At 37.4% G+C, this 20069-nt stretch overlaps 1 protein-coding gene across 1 annotated transcript; it reads right to left on the reverse strand.

Annotated features, from left to right (window-relative positions):
* Positions 1-757: 757 nt before the first annotated feature.
* cabp1a (calcium binding protein 1a) lies at positions 758-17495 on the reverse strand. The gene is made up of 7 exons (XM_056773144.1): positions 15713-17495; positions 2960-2990; positions 2566-2709; positions 2376-2485; positions 2205-2279; positions 1845-1917; positions 758-1753 (listed from the first exon to the last, which is right to left on the reverse strand). Exons 1-7 carry the CDS (start codon positions 16430-16432, stop codon positions 1728-1730), a joined length of 1179 nt encoding a protein of 392 aa, XP_056629122.1. The 5' UTR covers positions 16433-17495; the 3' UTR covers positions 758-1727.
* Between the last annotated feature and the right edge of the window lie 2574 nt (positions 17496-20069).

The following is a 20069-nucleotide window of genomic DNA, read 5'->3' on the forward strand; positions in this document are numbered from 1 at the left end:
ATATGTAGAAATAATACAGTTGGTAAGCGAAGAAGGTTTGACACTCTTTTATCCCCGTTTGAGCTGCTCTGACTTAAATAAGTGTCCACAGTTTTGTAGATTAAATTAATGAAATTGCCATATCGCCAATAGAAAAGAGCCGTAATGCAGACATTTTTAGACTATTGTTTTTCTAGTTTGATTAGAACCGTCTTACATTTGGAATAGTGACCCAGACTGCACAGGTAAAAGAAATGATGCGCATGGCGTATGTTGTCAAAACTGCCCCATAAATTGGGCCAATTGCCTATTTTAACCACACGGTGGCCTTATCTTTAGACCTGTCTACTGCATTTACAAAATAATAAGAGAATTCGGTCCCGTTTGGGTGCGGAGGAAAAACCCCGTTGCCATGCCAACACGAACAGTCTGTTCCAGCTTATGGGAAAGTGATGCTAGCTGCTGTGTGATTTTGCGAACAGCTGAGCCGACACCAGCAAGACTGTTGCCCCTTTTATGTATAAATAGCATTCGTTTAAGATGTGGTGTCATCTCTTGTCAAGTTGGTAATAAAAAGATTATGATATTTGGTTTAGTTTTCGATATAAACAGTTACATATTTCAACCATGATATTTTTAGAAAAACGATCAAACTTTCATAAATGGTAATATGTTTTCTACAGTTTTAGTAGACCCACAATTTACTTTCATAAAAGTGAACCACAGTGAAGAAAACATTTACTGTAGTTATAGACACTATATTTTTTATTTGCCTCATTTGTTACAAGGTATTAAAACCAATACATTCCATATGAAGGTCTTTTTGGCATGCAATGAGTCAGAATACAGTTTAAGACTATTGATGTCTGACACACATCACACAAACAGACACTAAGAGAATGAAATAAATAAATCTTCACCGTCTGTTTCTCTATGTGGCGATCAGATGCTGACAGATGAGACTGTATACTCTGATTACTTCAAGTAGACCAATGTAGACTGTGATTGCTCTAGAAATGAGTTGCCTCAACAAGTATGTCATGACAACTCAAAATAGTAAATCTGGTCAATCAATTCTAAACTTAGAAATATCTCAGTTATGTGTTAACATTTTAAGGGCAAGCATCTACCCAGGAACATAAAATGATTTCTTAAATGTGGTTTATTTTTTTTGTTAATTAAGTCGCACAGTGGTATGTAGTTATTTTAATGCCACACACAAAGAAAAAAACTGGCAAATTGTTTGTTATGCTATTTATGTAATGAATGTCATTTTGGCTCACAGTTGTGTTAGGCATTGCTTGACTTACCATATTGCCAAGTTAATGCATTTATTCCTTTAAATGATATAAAAAAAGAAAACGTTAAGAAACAACAGTGCGACCTTAAACACACAATGATTATTTAAGACACATACAGTATATGTGACGGGACAACACATAATTTAATATTGCCGTTATTAATGATACCCCCACCCTTTAAATGTGCAAGTAAAACATATTGTTTGGTCTTGCATGGTTGAAAGTGCAGAGACTCTTAGCTACAGTATACTATGTAAACTTTGAGTGTGTACATGCATGAATGTTTATAAGCTTTCCCCCCACAAAGTCCAGTTTTCAGTTTTTGTATATTAAAACACAGGCTCAGCAAGGCTTTTCTTGCAATAGTCTAATACTCTGTCTGCTTTGACCAGCAGGAAGCAGCTCAGAATCTCACTTTCTTGTATTGCGGACACCATAAAAACCCTTTCAGCGGGATACCATGCGAACAAATTCTGAAAAGCATAGAGTAGAAAAGAGGAGAGGGATTTTAACATTTTATTCTTGATTTTTTTATTATTAAAGCAATAATATTGGGAATCTTACCTTCAAAGTCTACTCTGCCATCTCCATTCAAATCAATATCCTTCAGTATGTCCTCCAGGTCACGATGACCAACCTAACAAATGCATTAACGTGTTTCAAAATAGGTGACTTAAATAAAAAAGACATGAGAAGAATAAAATACCTTTATGGATGGTACATAGTATAGATATGGTCACTAAAATACTTTCGTATAGGATAGAGCTGCATGGAGATTCTTTAAAAGGCTTGACAAATTGACAAAATCTATTGACAACTAAGAGGAACTTTAGAATGTAAGGGTGACTAATAATAACATCATTTTAATTTTTGGGTGATCTATCCCTTTAAGAGTATCCACACAAATGCCTCAATAACCCGTACCTGTTGTCCCAGCAGTTTCCTCATAGCTTCTCTCAGCTCCCCTGTGCTTATCTCTCCATCTCCATTTGTGTCAAACTGTCAGTAAGTCACAAACGAAGGAAAGTAATGTATTTATTTATTTATACTGGATATGTTTGTGTGAATGGCTGTTCCTCATCCCTATCCACTGACCTCTTTGAAGGCATTTCTCAGCTCTTTAATGCCAATCATGTCTGCAGTTTCGGCAAGGAGTTTGGGTCCCATCAATCCAACAAAGTCCTCAAAATCCACATGGCCCCCTACTGAGAAAAAAAACAAATTTAATATTTCACAAAAGCCAAATTATAGCTGAGGAGTCAATTGTGCGTGCACGGAAGCTTACGATTCATGTTGATTTGTTGGCTCAGTTCGATTAGTTCCATTTCGGTGGGCATGTAGCCCATAGTTCTCATGCAGTTTCCGAGATCCTTGCAGCTGATGAAACCATCTTTATCTTTATCAAACTCCTTAAAAGCTTCTCGCAACTCTGTGCTCGACGAGATGAACAAAAAACACATGAGGGGCATGGTAACACACAGTGCCAAAAAGAGACACGGATGAACTACAGTAGGCTACTAAATAAAACAGAAGGGCCAAAGTTTAAGAGAAGATAATGTTACAAATATGAATATCTAATAGTAATTCAGGTTATGCAGCTTTGTAGTAGCGATTATGCATTCAGAATCATCTCATCATAATGGATGGAAGTGAGATACAACAAAGCTGAAAAAACTCACCATCAATCTCCTCGGGTCTCAACTCTCGATTCTGTCACAGCAAAACACAAAAAAGAAGAGAAATGTCAGCAAAGACGAATTGCAAGAACACCAAAAATGATTAAAAACTCAAACCCTTACAATAAAACAGTCATCCAGGCAATTTATCTGTTCTGGCGTTAACTGCATTACTAGAAAACCTTCTTTAATCCGTGCGTCCAAAGCAGTCAAAGTATCCATTGTTATTGTGGATACTTCAAAAACGAGTTTTACGAAGAGACCATTACAAAAGACCATTTTATAGTGTAAAGAAAAGTTGAGGTGGTCCTGGTCATGGTCAAATGAGTGTGGCATTTCTATGGCGTCACAGCTAACTGGACAAATCCCGGCAACACGTTTAAGACGGTGAAAAAAACCTCCTCACCTAACAGTGACAACCTTTAAAGGCGATAGAGGACAGAGGGGAAGAAAGATAGAGAACAGAAGCTGGAACCTTAACCATTGTAAGGGAATAGTGTAAACATGCCGTCTTTATTGACGTAAGACCACAATGTTCACGCACACACATGCAAAACATGCAACCTGAATTGTAAATTATTGTAAATACCTACACATAAAAAGGTTACCTTTAATCAAATATGCATTTACCTAAATTGCAAAAAATATTAATTTGGATGATAGTTAAAAAAGCAAACTACGTCCAATTAACCCACACATTTATAATTTTATGGATTTTCAGAATTAAACCCATGACATCTTACAGAAACACGTCATTTGGCATAAATGTAGCTGGGTGTGAGGGTCTGTAATGGGGAACTATACTTTACTTTGATATTTGGGCAAGTTTTGGGCATACCATAACAGTGCTTGCTTTATTGCTTTTGATTCCACATCCCTAAAAGCCGAATCTCCTATGACTGGAAAATATATTAAAGAGTGCTGTCGATCCAAATATATCCTTTTCTTTTAACATCATCTCTACAACAGAACTTTTACTGCTGTGCAGTTTAATGGATGCTTACAATTTTTATAGGAGATAAGAAACAGCAGCACTAATAGCACTGACACACTGCAAGTTCCTAACAAAACTGTGGGAGAAACAAAATTATATAAACCCTTAAATTGCAACATCTTCTTCTTATTGCAGTGGTTTTTCCTCATTTCTCTGGACTGTTACATTGAGTGTTTTTAGGTTGAAAGTTTAAAATAAGGCCTAAAATTTTTTTCAATATATGTATAATTTACACGAAAGGTTGAAGTTATTTTAGGCAATGTTTTGAAGGTGATCATATGAGAGTAGGCATTTCTTCCTTTCATTGACATAAAAATATTTTTTGATACATATACAAATCATGCATGGAAAACATGTGCAGTCCAGTGTAAGCGTATGATGTCATAAAAGCAACATATCAAAGAGACATTAATACTACAACATTCCAATTTTAACCCTTTTAGACATTAAATCCTTAAACAATACTTAACTCTAAATGTTATACTGATAATATAATTTATAATAAGAAAATGTACTAAAAACTTAAAAAATGCATCAAAATATAATTTTCACAGCGCTATTATAATACAAACATCTGAAGTCACAAAACAAGGCTTATTTTATTGACGCCTTTTAACCCAGCCATCTGTGTTATCACAGAGAATGGGGTGTATGTGTGGATGCGTGTGTGGGACAGATTGAGAAAGAATGCATTCCCATTAATAAAAATAAGCAACCCGGCCAACATTTTCCATTCATTCATCATAACAGTTTACTAAACACATTGTGTAGACTGGCTCTTCAGAGCTATACACTCTAGCATCAAATATAAACAGACAAGAAGTTAAGGGAGAGTGAAATAGGTACAAAGAGAGAGAGAGAGACAATAAAAAACACCGAGAAAAATTGGGATATAATCTGTTCTAATAGCACTGCAAACAATTATTGTGCAGTTAATGTGCTCTGCATCCCTAAGTAACCCACAATGTACACTAAATTCTTGCAGTCCATAGATGTTTTTTAATATTCGTATTATAGATGTCCATCCATCCATCCATCCATCCATTTTCTACCGCTTATCCGGGGCCGGGTCGCGGGGGCAGCAGTCTAAGCAGGGATGCCCAGACTTCCCTCTCCCTAGCCACTTCCTCCAGCTCTTCCGGGGGGACACCGAGGCGTTCCCAGGCCAGCCGGAAGACATAGTCCCTCCAGCGTGTCCTAGGTCTTCCCCGGGGTCTTCTCCCGGTGGGACATGCCCGGAACACCTTACCGGGAAGGCGTCCAGGGGGCATCCGGAAAAGATGCCCGAGCCACCTCAGCTGGCCCCTCTCGATGTGGAGGAGTAGCGGATCTACTCTGAGCTCCTCCCGAGTGACCGAGCTTCTCACCCTATCTCTAAGGGATCGCCCAGCCACCCTGCGGAGAAAGCTCATTTCGGCCGCCTGTATCCGGGATCTTGTTCTTTCGGTCATGACCCACAGCTCATGACCATAGGTGAGAGTAGGAACGTAGATTGACCGGTAAATCGAGAGCTTCGCTTTGCGGCTCAGCTCCTTCTTCACCACGACAGACCGGTACAGCGACTGCATTATAGATGTTACATTGCAAAATAATGCAAAGGGTTACTTGTGTATGACTAGTGTATGGCTACTATGTGTTCTTTATTGTGTATGGGATATATTTGACCTCTTTTGTTCTCACTGGATTTAACTATTTGTTTAAAAAATAAATTGTTTAAATAAATATTGTCCACTAATAACCAGTCCGCCTGACATCTGCTTTTCAGAAAATCTAGGCGATCCAGAATGTATATGACTATAACTGGGATGCCTTTTGTTGTTAGTGCAGAATGAGGTTTCCAGGCTTTCAGTGATTGTGGTGCATTATTCAAAATTTGGCTTTCGAAGTGTTCAAAGAAATGCCTTGAAAGGTGGAATTCATGCAGACCGTATGCCCAGACAGTGCCATAAATGTAGCTGAAATTCAGTGAGAATTACAGCTAAATCTAGGTCACACTATGAAATACAACTGGGAAAAATGGGCCACAGGATGAGCTTGAATCTTCAAAAAGTTACGAACAAAATAGCATAAACATATATAGAACCTCACAGGGTAATGTATTTTTATTTAATGTTGTTTCTGTAAAACATTCTGACAAGTTAATGGAAATTTGGACAGTATGAAATGTTTCAGAGCTCTTCTCCTGACTTCATCGAGAGGGAAGCGCGGAAGTAGTTCAAGATAAATGGGATTGTAATATAACAGAATAATTGCCAACGCTTTGCAAAGAGAACGGAGGGTATTAATCAGAAACAAGAAAGAAGAAATAATCTTTCTTTCTGTCTGTGTGTGTGTCTAAGAATATGGGTGGAGAGTGTGTCTCATTCGGACGTGCACATTACCACTGTCACAGTTAGAGGCCTGTTTTCTAATCCAAACAATAATTTATTCGGACAGCTAAAAATACCACACAAACCTAACCTCAGTCTGCCAATACCATGGGCATCTGTTTTATCCTTACTAAAATAACCAGGACGCTAATAAAAGCACTACTGTATTACTATGACGTCTGTCCATCTCATATGGTATAAAGGGATAGTTCACCCAAAATGAAAATGTAGTCATCATTTACTCACCATCTTATAATTTCAAACCTTTATAACTTTCTTTATTCTGCAGAACACAAAAGAAGACATTTTAAAGGATGCTGAACAATGGCAATACCAATTAACTTCTATTGTATAAACACAAAACTTTGGTTACCAAAATTATTAAAAATATCTTCTTTTGTGTTCTGCAGAAGAAAGTAAGTCATACAGGTTTGAAATAACAAGATGGTGAGTAAATGATGACTGAATTTTTATTTTTAGGTGAACTATCCCTTTAAGAAGATAGCAATGCAGATAAAAATCTGTTTATCTGTCACACTACATCCATCTCCCCTCTCGCCTTTTCCTGATAAGATGATTCATCTTGAGAATAAGAATGAGGCGCAAGACGCCCTTCCCTCCTCTTCTCTCTTATATCCATCCCTTTCTCAAGCTCTTTGTGAACTTCAGAGCTCAACCTACTTTACTTCTGTGTCAGCTCTCATCCTGTCAGCAGATACAGTCACACACAATAGATTTACTCATCACACAGTTTCTTTCGCGATCCTTGATCATACACAATCCTGTTACTGTACCCTTACACCGTGTCTACACTGGACGCGGCGCAGGAAGAAGTGAGTGGTTTAAGACATAGCATCAGTTTTACTTACCGCATGTCACCAAACAACAAAACAGGAACCCTAAAAACTATACAGCATAATGCTATTTATTAACTGCATAATTTATTTATATTGCTTTAAAAATCGGAAATGTTTTCAAATATGCCATTATTTGTTTAGACACTCGGGGGGGATATTGTTTGGTCTAACATGTGATTTTTATGTATTATTCATCTTCAGAATATGTGACTCCTTTAGCCCTGTAACCTTGATAAATTGTTATTTATTATAGTACACTTACTAGCATTCATACCGACCTCAATATTGCCATTTTATAAAATAAATAATAATATAAAAAAATCCCTTTCTCTCCCTCTCTTTCCATTATACCCTCACACTTATATCAGGTAATTGATCTCCCAGAAGACCATTGCAAGGTCACGGTGACCCAGGAAAACACACCAGTGAAAGGAAAACGAGGAGCGGCAACAAAAGACACAGAAACCGTAAGAATGACTCACGCAGATTTTTACATATACAGAAACAAAAGTGGATGATGCTGAGAATAGCACAAAAGAGAAGGGGAGACCATTTCTGGCTCGCCATTAAATAGATTTATGGTGGAAAATAACTGAACTGTCATTTAAGGACATTTTTTTCATTCTTGTTTTGTATTCTCCAGCAAGGCATGGGTTAGGAATTCAAACACAGGGACTGAGAATGTGTGATCTCAAGCCTATAACACTGCGTTTCTGGTAAATTGTGTGTTTACAGACACATACGCACACACACTCTCTCTCCTCGGGAGTCTAGGCCAGCATCACTGATTCATACAGTGTCTGACACTGTCAACCCAAACAACATACTTGCAAACAGAAGGTTTTTCAGTAAAAGCTCATTTTTTTAAATGCATGACACAGTTTAGGTGATAATAATGATGTTTGATTGACTAGCTGTAAAAAACTAAGACATAGGCTACTATCCATAAGAACTGTGATCAGGCTCTTCTTATTTATTTTTTTAACCTGGAAAATTCTTCAAGGATGACTACATATACTGTATATATATACATATACACATTCTTAAAAAATGCTGGTTTATTTTCAACCCAGCGTTGGCTCAAAAGGGACAAACCCAACTGTTAAGTTAAATGAACACCGTTACCCAACGGTTGGGTTCATGCCTTTTTGACACAACGCTAGGTTGAAAATAACCCAGCATTTTTGATAGTGTATAAACACGAACAGATGGAGAACAGCTCTGACCTTGAAGCTGATCCTCATTATTGGTCTGTTTTTCCCAGTTTTTCTTACTTGCTGCATGTTCATTTAAAGGGATTGTTTACCCCCAAAAAAATTCTGTCATCATTTACTCACCTTCGAGTTGTTCTTAATAATCTATCAATTTCTTTGTTCTGACCACAGATGAAGTATTCACACCTCTTTTACCTCACAGTTATCAGATCTGTCACAGTTCTCGCTGGCTAGCCCAGGTTCCTTTTCTTGTTTTCAAAATGTTTCCTTAAAGTAGGTCTGTGATTTGGTCAAAAAGATGAAGACAACTGCCTCCTTGATGTCAAATGACTGCCCTTGATGTCATTTCCTCAGAGATTATTAAGGCTTCTTTTTCTTAAATTGGTACTGCCATTCAGGCAATTATTAATTCATCTCTAGTTGCCGGGGTATTCCCTAAATGTTTCAAGTTCAACCATTTTTCAAGAAACAGGGTTTGGATGAAGGTTGCCTTAATAATTCTCCCCCTGTCTCTAAGCTTTCATTTTCATCAAAACCTTTAGAAAAAGTTAAATACTCACAATTGATCTCATTTTTGAATGCCCCAAGTTGACAGAACCTATGGAATGTGGTTTCTCTACCCATCATTGTACCGAGTCTGCTTTGTTCAAAGTGTTCAATGATATTTTACTTGTTGTTGAATGTGGTAAAAATACTGTTCTGTTGCTTCTTGATCTTACAGCTGCCTTCGATACAGTTGATCACAATCTGAAAAATCATCTCTTCCATCAACACCTGACGGATCAGTTCTGACTTCTATCTCTTTTCTACTCTTTCAAAAAAAATAACTTTAAAAATAGCTCTGTATACTGTGTTAGGCTATTGTAGTGGAGTAGGCGGGGCGAGACCGTGGTTCGAGACCGGTGAGTAATTGTTAAAGAGCGCCAGCTGTGCACGCACCGGTCTCGTATCACGTAGGAGATATAAGCATACAGTATATAAGAGCATATAAGAGAACGAGCGACCGGACCTTCGAAGAGAGAGGACCGGGCCCGAACATGTTTGTATTTGTATTCATGTTTTGTTCGCCGGCTGATATTACTTTATTAAATGTTTAAATGTCTTCCGGTTCCTGTCTCCTTCCTTCCCTACTTTGAATCTCTCTACAGCTCTATATATCTATATTTTTTTTATTGCACTTATGCTTTTTGTTGTCCTCATATTGTTCCAATTTCTTCCAATGTTTCCCTTATCTGTAATTCGATTTGGATAAAATGACTAACTGTAATGTAATGTTATCACAATCTTCTTCTTTGGCGATTAAAGCATTTGACTGGTTTTAGAAGTACAGTTTTAAAATGGTTCAGCTCATATCTTCGCGACAGTTCTTTCTCTACTGAGTTAAGTCATTTCTGTCATGAATCGCAGGGGAAGAACCCAACTGCAGGCAGCTGCGGTGAAGGGCAGCAAACGATTTCTTTGTACAAAACACAAAACTAGAACCCATAAGGGGGTAAAACAATAATGACAGGGTAACAGGAACATGAGCTAACTAACACTGGGCTAAAACAACACTTTACAAAAACTTCCACTAAACTTTACTCACAGGAAGGAACAAAACGTGGTGTCTTCAAAGACATGGAGCTAAACACAGTTAAGCAGATGAGTACAATGAACAAGCACAGGACAAAAGACACAAGAGTTTTTTAAAGGGGAGCAAATCTAGAGGGGACAGGTGCGGGGCAGGAACTAATTAACAATCAATAATGAAGAGACAAGAGGGTGGGAACAGAGACGAGACCGGAGATAACGTATGGATCGCCATTTGGGACAAATATGCCTCTCTCCACATAAAACAAGGGATCCTGTCATGATTCTGCCACAAGACCAAGTAAGACATGACATAATGAGGCAGAATCAGTACCTCAGGGATCCATTCTAAGCAAATTTGCAATCTAGTTGTCAAGAACAGTTTTTATCAATTACATACTGTTTCGAGACTGAAATCAATTTGTCATTTTTAAACAGACTAATAAGTTCTACCTCACATCTGCACTGTTGTATATTTCACTGGTTTCTCTCTATCTGCCATTACTTATCTTCTTTTTCTTTTTGAAAATATCTCTGCTTGTTCAATTTTTTATTTAAATATATATAATATTCTGCATTTATCTGTATTTTTTACATATAAGGGTACAGGCAGCCGGTCCACTTCGCATCGGGTCTTGAACACTGTTGGGACTTATTTCAAGAAAACAGCCAGCTGCTTGTACATTTCCCGCTTATTACACGGTTATTTGCCACATGAGAAAAAATGGACATAACATGTGAATTTGAATATTTACCGAATGCAGACCTTCCGTGAGGAAAAGACATTTAGTTTAGGTTTTAAAGTAAGACACAACGTTCAAAAGTCACGAACAGGCAAATTGGTTTAATCATTTGTAACTATATTGTCATATATGTTATCAAAAGACATATTTATAATACATTTTTGTGTAATATTAAAATGCTCCTCTAAAAATGATTTGCAGCGTCCGGGTAACAGGGTGTTTTTGATCGGTTGTTATTTGAAAATAACGTCCCTTGGAATGCCGCGACTGGCTAATCAGAATAAAGCATTCAACTGAGCCGTGTAATAAATATTTTTATTCTGTGTAGTGTTATTTGTTTGCACCATGGGTCTGAGAGTAACTGAATTTCAAACCTGTATGTACTGTACATGTGGCAGATTTGGCATTAAAGCAGACTTTGACTTGAAAATCTGAAGAAGGTCATTAATGCCTTATTATATTACTTCAACTCATCATATTTGGGTCTTCCACAGTCTTCGATTGCACACCTTCAGATGGTACAAAACGCAGGGTAAATGAAAATTATCATATTACACCAATTTTAGGGCCAATCCCATCAAACACACGATAGCCACAAAATTCCCCCCCTGACAGAATTGGTGGAGGGTTGATCCCAACAAACAGAAGATCGCCAGACCAAGCAAACACCCCCCTCGACAGAATTGGTGGAGTGCAAATATGCACCGAAATATCCATGGCAGAATTTGTTTCAAAGTCCATCCCTGGATCAAGCCCCATTTTATCTCGCAGATCTTCCTACTTCTCTTTCATCCTCCAGGTCTTTAAGATCGTCTGACATGGGGCTCTTTTATCTGTCCCTCATTCACGTCTAAACACAAAAGTAGATAGGGCCTATTCAGTTGCTACCCCCTGTCTTAGGAATCACCTGCCATTGGACATCCGGCTTGCTATTAAAACTTCTAAAAGGATGTTGAAGACATATCTTTTAGTAGTAAACATGACGTAATTTTCTTGTTCTGATGAACACAGAAGAAGATATTTTGAAGAATGTAGATCAGCGTACAGTTCTGGGGCACTTTTGACTACCATTGTGATTTTATACTATGGTAGTCAATGGGATCCAAGAACTGTTTGGTTAAAAGCATTCATCCAAACATCTTTCTCTGTGTTCAATAGGGTGTGACGATTCAAGTTAGGGTCATGGTTTCGACTTGGTTCGGTTTGTGCTATGTTCAGGAAAAAGACTGACAAATTAAAATAAGAACAAATAATCAAGCTACAAGTAACAGCATCAATAAAACAACAGAGCAAAGCAGAAAGTAAAAAAAGATACTGTACCCTTTAAGGTAGAAATGCATTTAAGAAATCTAATAAAACAAAACATTGAATATGTACAAATTTAATAAAGATGAATCATAATTGAAGATACAGAAGCCATTGAGTCAGTAGTGAGTGATTTCCTTGACTTTTAACAGACAGCAGTAATACGCTGCGGTCACTTTAAGAGGAATGAAACAGATCCAATACACTGATATTGTACACATGCGCGATGCAAAGTTTTGTTTCGTCTGTTCACTAAGTTAAGACATAACCTACAATGTTTGTTAAGATACTCGACAAAGGGCATGTTGACCTACTTCATGTGTGAATTTGTCCATTCAAGCGCTTCAAATACAACTCAATATTTGCACCATGTCTGAGACTTTCCTTAAGCGTGTTTTGGATCTTCTCGCAGTACGCAAAGCGAGTTTTCTTGTGCATCATCTTGCACTTAAATGTTTCAATTGGCAAGGCTTGAATAGGTTTGTGGTGTTCAGGTCTCACCTGCACTCGTCCACTCACACCCGGGTGATGAAAGCATAAATGTATGTCATATATACAGCATACGTCAATTCTATTGAAATGTGTCTAGGTTATTTGATTTGTTGTATGTAGGCCTATTAAATGTGTAGCCATCGATAAACATTAGCTGAACTGGGTCAGTCTGTTTTATGCATTATAATTTCTATCGGGCCATATCATAAATGCGTCGTCAGATTTAAGATGAGACGCGGTCCAACACGCCGACCATTGGTGGAGAACCGTGCGGTTACATTTTTTTTTTCGAGAACCGTTACATCCCTAGTATTCAACCAAACAAAGAAATTTATGTTTGGACCAACTAGAGAGTGTATAGTTCATGACAGAATTTTCATTTTTGAGTGAACTATCCCTTTAACTATTTTACAATGTGTATTACTCTCACAAGTCATCTAACCTTGAGGCTGTTTTAAATGAAGGGGTCTGATCTGGTTTGTGTTTCCCTACAAACCCTCCATTTCATTTCTACCCTTTATCTCAACAGGAGATTTTTCAAAACATAAATTATGACTCATTGTAATAGGTCACTTAAAAATCCTTCCTGGAAACCCCATAATAGCAAGATCCACAGTAGTGTTGCTGAAAATAGACATGTGCGGTTTTATAACCACAGTAAAGCATCAAAGCCATTATTGTAGTGCCATTAGACATCACAACACCTTTTAATTCCTAGTACACACAACTGCTTTTTATCTTGGCAGATAAACCTAATCTGCATATTACAAATACATTTCAATAAAGGATCCCTTCTTCTTGGGTGTAAAGCTTAACTAACAAAGGTACATCTGCCTGTCCACACTCGTGCTTCTGGAGAAATCTACTTCATTATTAATTCAATGGATTTTCATACTTCTCATATTTGTACTGAAGGGAAGCATCAGACATCCAACCCTCAGAGGAACACAATCAACCAATCACAGCAATGTGTTTATTATTAAAGGATTCAAATTAAAAAGAATTAAAGACACAATATAAATGAATTAACATTCATTTAGATAACCTGGAAGCAAAACAAATACAAATTTTAACTGTTTAGATTACAAATGTATAGCTGTTTACCATTGAATTCCTTAATGTAGTGTGTTTTGGACCTTATCCACCTGGTAACATCCCAGAATATAATCAGTAGTAGTGTTAACCACAGCGCAAACCATGCAAATGCGTAGGGCCCGGCAAGCTTGGGGGGGCCCAAGTGGCCATAAGTGGTTAAATCATTTGATTATTGTTTTTGACTCCGATCGCCCTGAATGCACGCTGCAGCGGACACACCTAATAACAGACAGATCTGTCTCGGTTGATAAACCAATCAAATCAGCGATAGGGGGTGGGTTATTTTTATTACATATTGCTAACATTTACAGGAACCAAATTGTTTATGTGGAGTCCTTCAAATAAAGTTTGTCTGCTGGAGAAAAGTTTAGGCTGTAATGCAGTAAAGTGACACATCAGAATGTCAACATATGATTTTTAAACGTTTTACAGTTAATGTCTGATACTGTGAACTATATTTTGCTGTTGTTAGATGCATCTGTGGAAATTAAATGATAATGAGATGCTCCATCCTTATAGCGTTACATGCAAACTGCAAGGTTTCATAGACAAATGAGTCATGATAGACAAAAAAAGGATTTGAGACCAATGCCTTGAACTCTGATTTCCCTGGAAACAGACAGGTTGCTTGTAGGATCCATCCTACATCTAGGATACCATCTAGCAATGAATGTCAATATGTTTACATTTGCCTGTTTCTAAAGAACATCAATTACTTGTGTTTTGCTTGAAATTACATTAATAGGACTAATGAAATTGTTGTAATTGCCTATTGAAGTCAGTCTTTAGTTAGATAGATCACAGCATCTATCTTATGATTTTGCGGAAAAAAGAAAATACATTTGATTCACTCAAATATGCGTTAAAAAATGTTGCATTTTTATAAGTGGAATGTGAGTTCACCATAGTCTAGAAAGCATGCACTAAAACCATGAGGGTTCTTTAATAAAATTAATTTCTATAGTATTTACTTGATATGTATTATATTACGTTTTAAATTATCAAAATTTCCCCCACATTTTTTGGGTATACACAGTCATGAAGTGCACATATCAAATATTTGATTCCAAAACAAAGACTGTTTATTCTTATGCTAAACTGTAAACAATTTTGTGTGCTGTTATGCGGTTCAAAGTTAAATAAATTCAGGTAACAGTATATGTCTCACTTATTTTAATATACTCAATATAACTGTTGTGCAAATCAAAGAAACAATGTTAGTATGCATGTTTGGGGGGCCACAAGTCTTGACTCTGCTTAGGGGCCCCAAAATGGAAATCACACGCCTGAATATAACACATTACCAATAAAAAGCCCACAGAGACCCTTCCTGTTTCCATTAAAACCCAAAACAATGACCATTATAACCATCAAATCTATTGAATCCAACCTTTCTGTGATGGTATAAATAAAATAAATCTTCTTACATTGTAAAAATGCAAATTTTACGAAAACAAATGAATATGAAACGAAATAGACTGCAAATTTACAAGCTGGATTTTTAAATAACATGAAAAACATATTATTTTACTTTACAAAATAAAAATATTTTGAAGGCCATTACCGTTTTTACAGTGATGTAAAACTTTGCTGAAATTGTTCAGCAGATTTGCCAGTAATTCACTTTAGGCCAGATTTAATTTATAATTTTGTGATAAACATAAACTTACTAGTTCTTATATTTACTTTCATAAAACAAGACTAAAAATATTTTCTTGTTATGTATCGTAATTTAAGAAGTTTTAAATAGTTTTACTTCAAAACAAGACAAAAAGGTTCCTCATTTTAAAGTGTTTTAATTTAGATTAATGTAAAGTTTAACTCAAATAGAAAACAGTACCAATAGGAAAGTAGGAGGTACGCTAGTAATTCAATGTACAATAAGTTACTGGGAAACCTGCTGCAAAACTACAGCAACGTTTTAGACACCTAATATCACATCATACTACACCAAACTAAAAATCTTTATTTTACCCAGACTTAATTGTCTCTAAAGGCCCTGCCCACCTGTGGCGTCTGAAAGGACCCCCCAAAAACGCAGTCTTGTGTAAATGTATACGTTTATTTTAATCAAACCCGTTGGAAAAGTTGCATTAAAAGCGTATGTTATGGCCTTACCTGTCCGAACACAGAGTTGAGGAAGGGGCGCAGATTTAAGTCCGCCTCAGAAGATGCTGCGCTGGACCTCTCCGACCTCCGGGATGAGCGGCTGGAGGACGCCGGTACCGGTGAGGATGAGGCAGTGGAGGGTGGACGCGCCTCTCTGCTCGTTGTCGACACCGGTCGAGCACGGTCTAGCCGGGGAGACTCAAAAAACAGTGCCGTTTCGTCCCTGCATTCGGAGAAAGACTGAGTCCTGTTCGGCGTGCGAGCGGCGTGAGAGTGTTTGGGTAGGGGCTCTTGGGGCATGTCGTCCCGGGTGGACCGGTTTCGGTGATGATGATGGTGATGATGGTGGTGGTGGTGATGATGGTGTCGTTTGGATGTCTTGCGCTCTCTTCCACCTGGGAGCTCCGACAGGTCCTCCTGGCTGCGCGCCGTGGGAAGAGCGCGTCCGTGCGAGTGGGAGTGCTGTGGGTGGCTCTTCTCTGCGCTATTCCGTTTGCCGACCAGAGAGGGATGACACAGGGGTCTCCGAGAGCTCGCATCGCAATCCGCCGTCCAAAACGACTCCTCTAGTACGGTCTCGGCTCCGGATGCTGCGGACGCTGCCGCTGAACGCGGATGCTGTATCCGACGGGCTCCGGGATGCTCTGGATGCTGAGCAGCTCTCCTGGTCGGTGCGGAGGATCGCAGCAAAGAGGTCGTCGATTCGCTTTTGGGGAGCGTGAAACTCATCTCTCAGCCTCGTAAAATGCCCTTGCAGGTAAAGGTTGACCTCTGTGTTGTCACATTTTTAACGTTCGTGCACAGGGTAGGATTTGGAGAGTACATCGGAACATCCTCGATGGGGTTGTGAAAATGATGCTGTAGAGAGCTCGTCTTGAAGTTGGTGCCACCTGATTGCTCTCTAAAACGGTGTGGCGCGATTCTGGTTGGACGCGAAGGTAAGGGAAGATGGGATATAAACCAAAAAAGATTGCAAGAGGGAGAGGGCACGTGCAACGTATGTGTGCATCATCAGATGCCCGTGTGTGTGTGTGACCTCCAGGCATGATGTTTTGTGAGACACAATATATCAATATGCAAAATCAACCGACACCTCAAAGTATTAAACCCAGATAATATTGCCAAAGATCTCTCTTTCTCCATGCTTCTTTGACACATTTGCTCAAAGGTTCAAGTTAAAAAGCTCAAGTTCAACAACATAATGTTTACTGTTTTAACACCTATGCATTTCTACAAAATAATCACAGCATTGGTTGTATTATTGTTTCTGGTTAGTGTAGTCTCCCTAAAGGCTTTGTCGGGCTGTTTGGCTCAATGAACAACCCTTAACATCCAAAGGACTACTGTTTTGCAGAAAGGTTTGCTGTTGTGAAAATACATTCTGCGGATTATGAAGATCTGTTTGTTTTAAGACGATTTGACCAGAAGGTTCTTTGTGGAACCAATATGCTTCTTTAGCGGCATTGCATGCAATGAAGCTATTTAAGAACTTTTGTATAATTTATTTACATTTGTGAAATATACAACCTAAAAAACATCACCCAGGGTTAAAACCACCATAAAGGTTAAAATCTTTTATCTCTCTGTTGATATAACCTTAATTTCACCATCATGAATGTGGTGTTGCTCCCTGGGGTGAGAAAGCGTTCAGAACACATTATTTTGAAAAGTTCTCCTCTCTCGCCCACAGATCTTCACTTGATTAAACACTGCATCCCTCTGCACTTCCTTTGCAGGACATCCCAGCCTCAGGTCACTTTATGGCCCATTTATCCCCTATGATGCACATTTGAGTTAACTTGCATAATACATGACATTTAGACTCAGACCTCTGCCATGTGGATGTTCCCTTAAGCCCCCTCATCCTGACACACAACATTTGAACACAAAGCAGTTTACTCTAAATATGTGGATGCATTTGGTACATCATGTTGGTAAATTACAATTTTCATTTTCATTTTTGGTTGACAGATATAACATATTCCAATCAAATCTGAGCTTAATAAATCAGATGATTCATTTCAATGCAAACATTCTTAAAATCATTCAATTCTTTGAATTCGTCAACATCTAAAGAATTGGTAACACTTTACAATAAGGTTGTAATTGTTGAGATATATACCAGCCAGTGCCAAGGTTTTTAACATTTTCACTCAATTTTGATGGCTCTCAGTACATTTTCTGTAACTAATTTATGGACAAACAATATATCAAATGAAAGAACAGAGTCTCTACTATCAAACAAAATAAACTATTCTTATGTCTTCATTTGTTATTTTTTATCACCCCTAAGATGTGGGTAGGTTTCTTCAAAAATGCATCACTTTGATTAAACAGGTGAGATAATTCAAACATTTTGGTCAAACACTCCACCAAGATTAGACTCAAAACAATCACTAAATACAGATCAAATATTTATGTTCTAGGTTCAGAGATTCTGTACTTTTCCCAAAGGTGTGTAACAGCGCCACCTGCTGTACAACAGTACAAACATCGATTTGGGAACGGATGATTTTTAAATGACGAGATAACTCGTCAATGTCTGGGAAATAGTTAATATACATGACATGAACAAAACAAGGAACAGTACTTAACATTAATCTTGGTGCATGTACATTTTCGCATTAACTAATACATTTTAAAATTAAAAGTTGTATCTCTTATCATTAGTTAATGAACAGCACACTGAACATAAACAATTTTGTTAGCATTAGCCTAATAACATAACCAAAGTTTAATAAATGCTTACAATACCAGTGCTCGAATTGAAGGGGAGTTGGGGGGATCCGGGACCCCCCATAAGGCATTAGGGACCGCCCTTATGAAGTAAAAAATGGACTTTGGGGGGTCCTTCAGATATTTGTATTCGAGTAAAAATTATAATGACAAATGTGATTAAATTCATGCAATGGATGTGGTAAATTTTGTGAATTCATTATTTACAATAATTTATATTAAGTTGTTTATGGGCTAGTTGTCATGTCTCCTTAAATTTGAAACCCCCCCATGTCTAAAGACCGCTATAAGCGCGGGACAGTGAAAGAAAAGCCTGTTTTTCTATGTAACCCTATTTTAAATATAATAGCATATAGTTATGCATATTATAATCAAATATATTGTGTTTTTTGTATCAATTGTATATTGCGAGACTGAATACCTGTCAGCTGTAGCACAAGTATGTGTCCTGCAGTTTTCAGATCTGCTGGATGTCCATTCACTATATGTTGCAGCCTGTAACAGCCATTGTAAATATTTTCTTTATACACTGCTTTTCGTAAAAGGTGGCCTTTGGTGTTGATATAGGCCTAGTTCTTTCAATTAAATGTCGCAACCTTAACCTTTGAAAGACAATGTGAAACCTTGAGGCCATCGATGTAGGCCTATTCTACTCGGTGCTTTAGCTCCTCCTTGCGTCAATAATGTGATATTGCAAACAGTTTTAGTCAGTGTGGTACAGAATAAATTATGTTTTTCTATACATTATATTTAGTAAAGATGTGTTTTTTATAGTCAAAATGTACATGGTGATTACAAAGCCATTAATACTTAAAACTACATGTTGTATAACCTTTGTTTTGAAGTGAATATTAGATTTGCAACCTCTGCAAAATGTTATCTAGAGAACAGATATGGACTGTAGGTGGATTGCAGCTGCATTTCATCTTCTTTTTCATTCATCTACTGTTTTTCCTGCTCTCTTCTCTGTGTTAGCAAAAGAGGTTAGTTATGTAAATCTCCGGAGCTGCAGTTTGATAATGGCTGCAGTATGCAATTCTACCCCGTAATCTGCCGCCCCCATATACAAATCTTCCAAATATCCATCCTGTTGCTTAAATGTTTGTATGTAAGCATACTATAATAGGAGACTGCCCCAGTTTTGCCTTTAATCAGCATTTATACATGTATTATGGCAAATCCAGTCCATTGTCTGTTGAATTTCAACAGAAACAAACCTCAGAAATGACATAGTCACCCATAAGCAATGTGAAAGACTGGGAGAATGCAACAAATATGATATTGTTTTCTTTGCAATACTTTGAAGTATTGCTTTTTAGTTATTTAGTGTGTTCTGACTAATGTTCTGCTAATAAATAACATTTTAAGTTGGAATTTGGGTGAAATGTTGTTGGTAGTTACCAGAATAAAATAAAAACAATTTTACCTAAAAATGAATATAATATGATATAATTATGTATATAAAATAAATGGTGAATTAAACAACTGATAAATAAAACTTAAAATAATTTTTGGAGTGTTCTTTTATTTTTTCTGAGGCTGCATGAAATTACTATATGAATGACTATAAAATTGTAGCCAATATATTTTTTTATAATTAATAATATATTATTACAGCCAATATAGAATA

The sequence above is a fragment of the Triplophysa dalaica genome, chromosome 18 (assembly GCF_015846415.1).
Source record: "Triplophysa dalaica isolate WHDGS20190420 chromosome 18, ASM1584641v1, whole genome shotgun sequence".
NCBI lineage: Eukaryota > Metazoa > Chordata > Actinopteri > Cypriniformes > Nemacheilidae > Triplophysa > Triplophysa dalaica.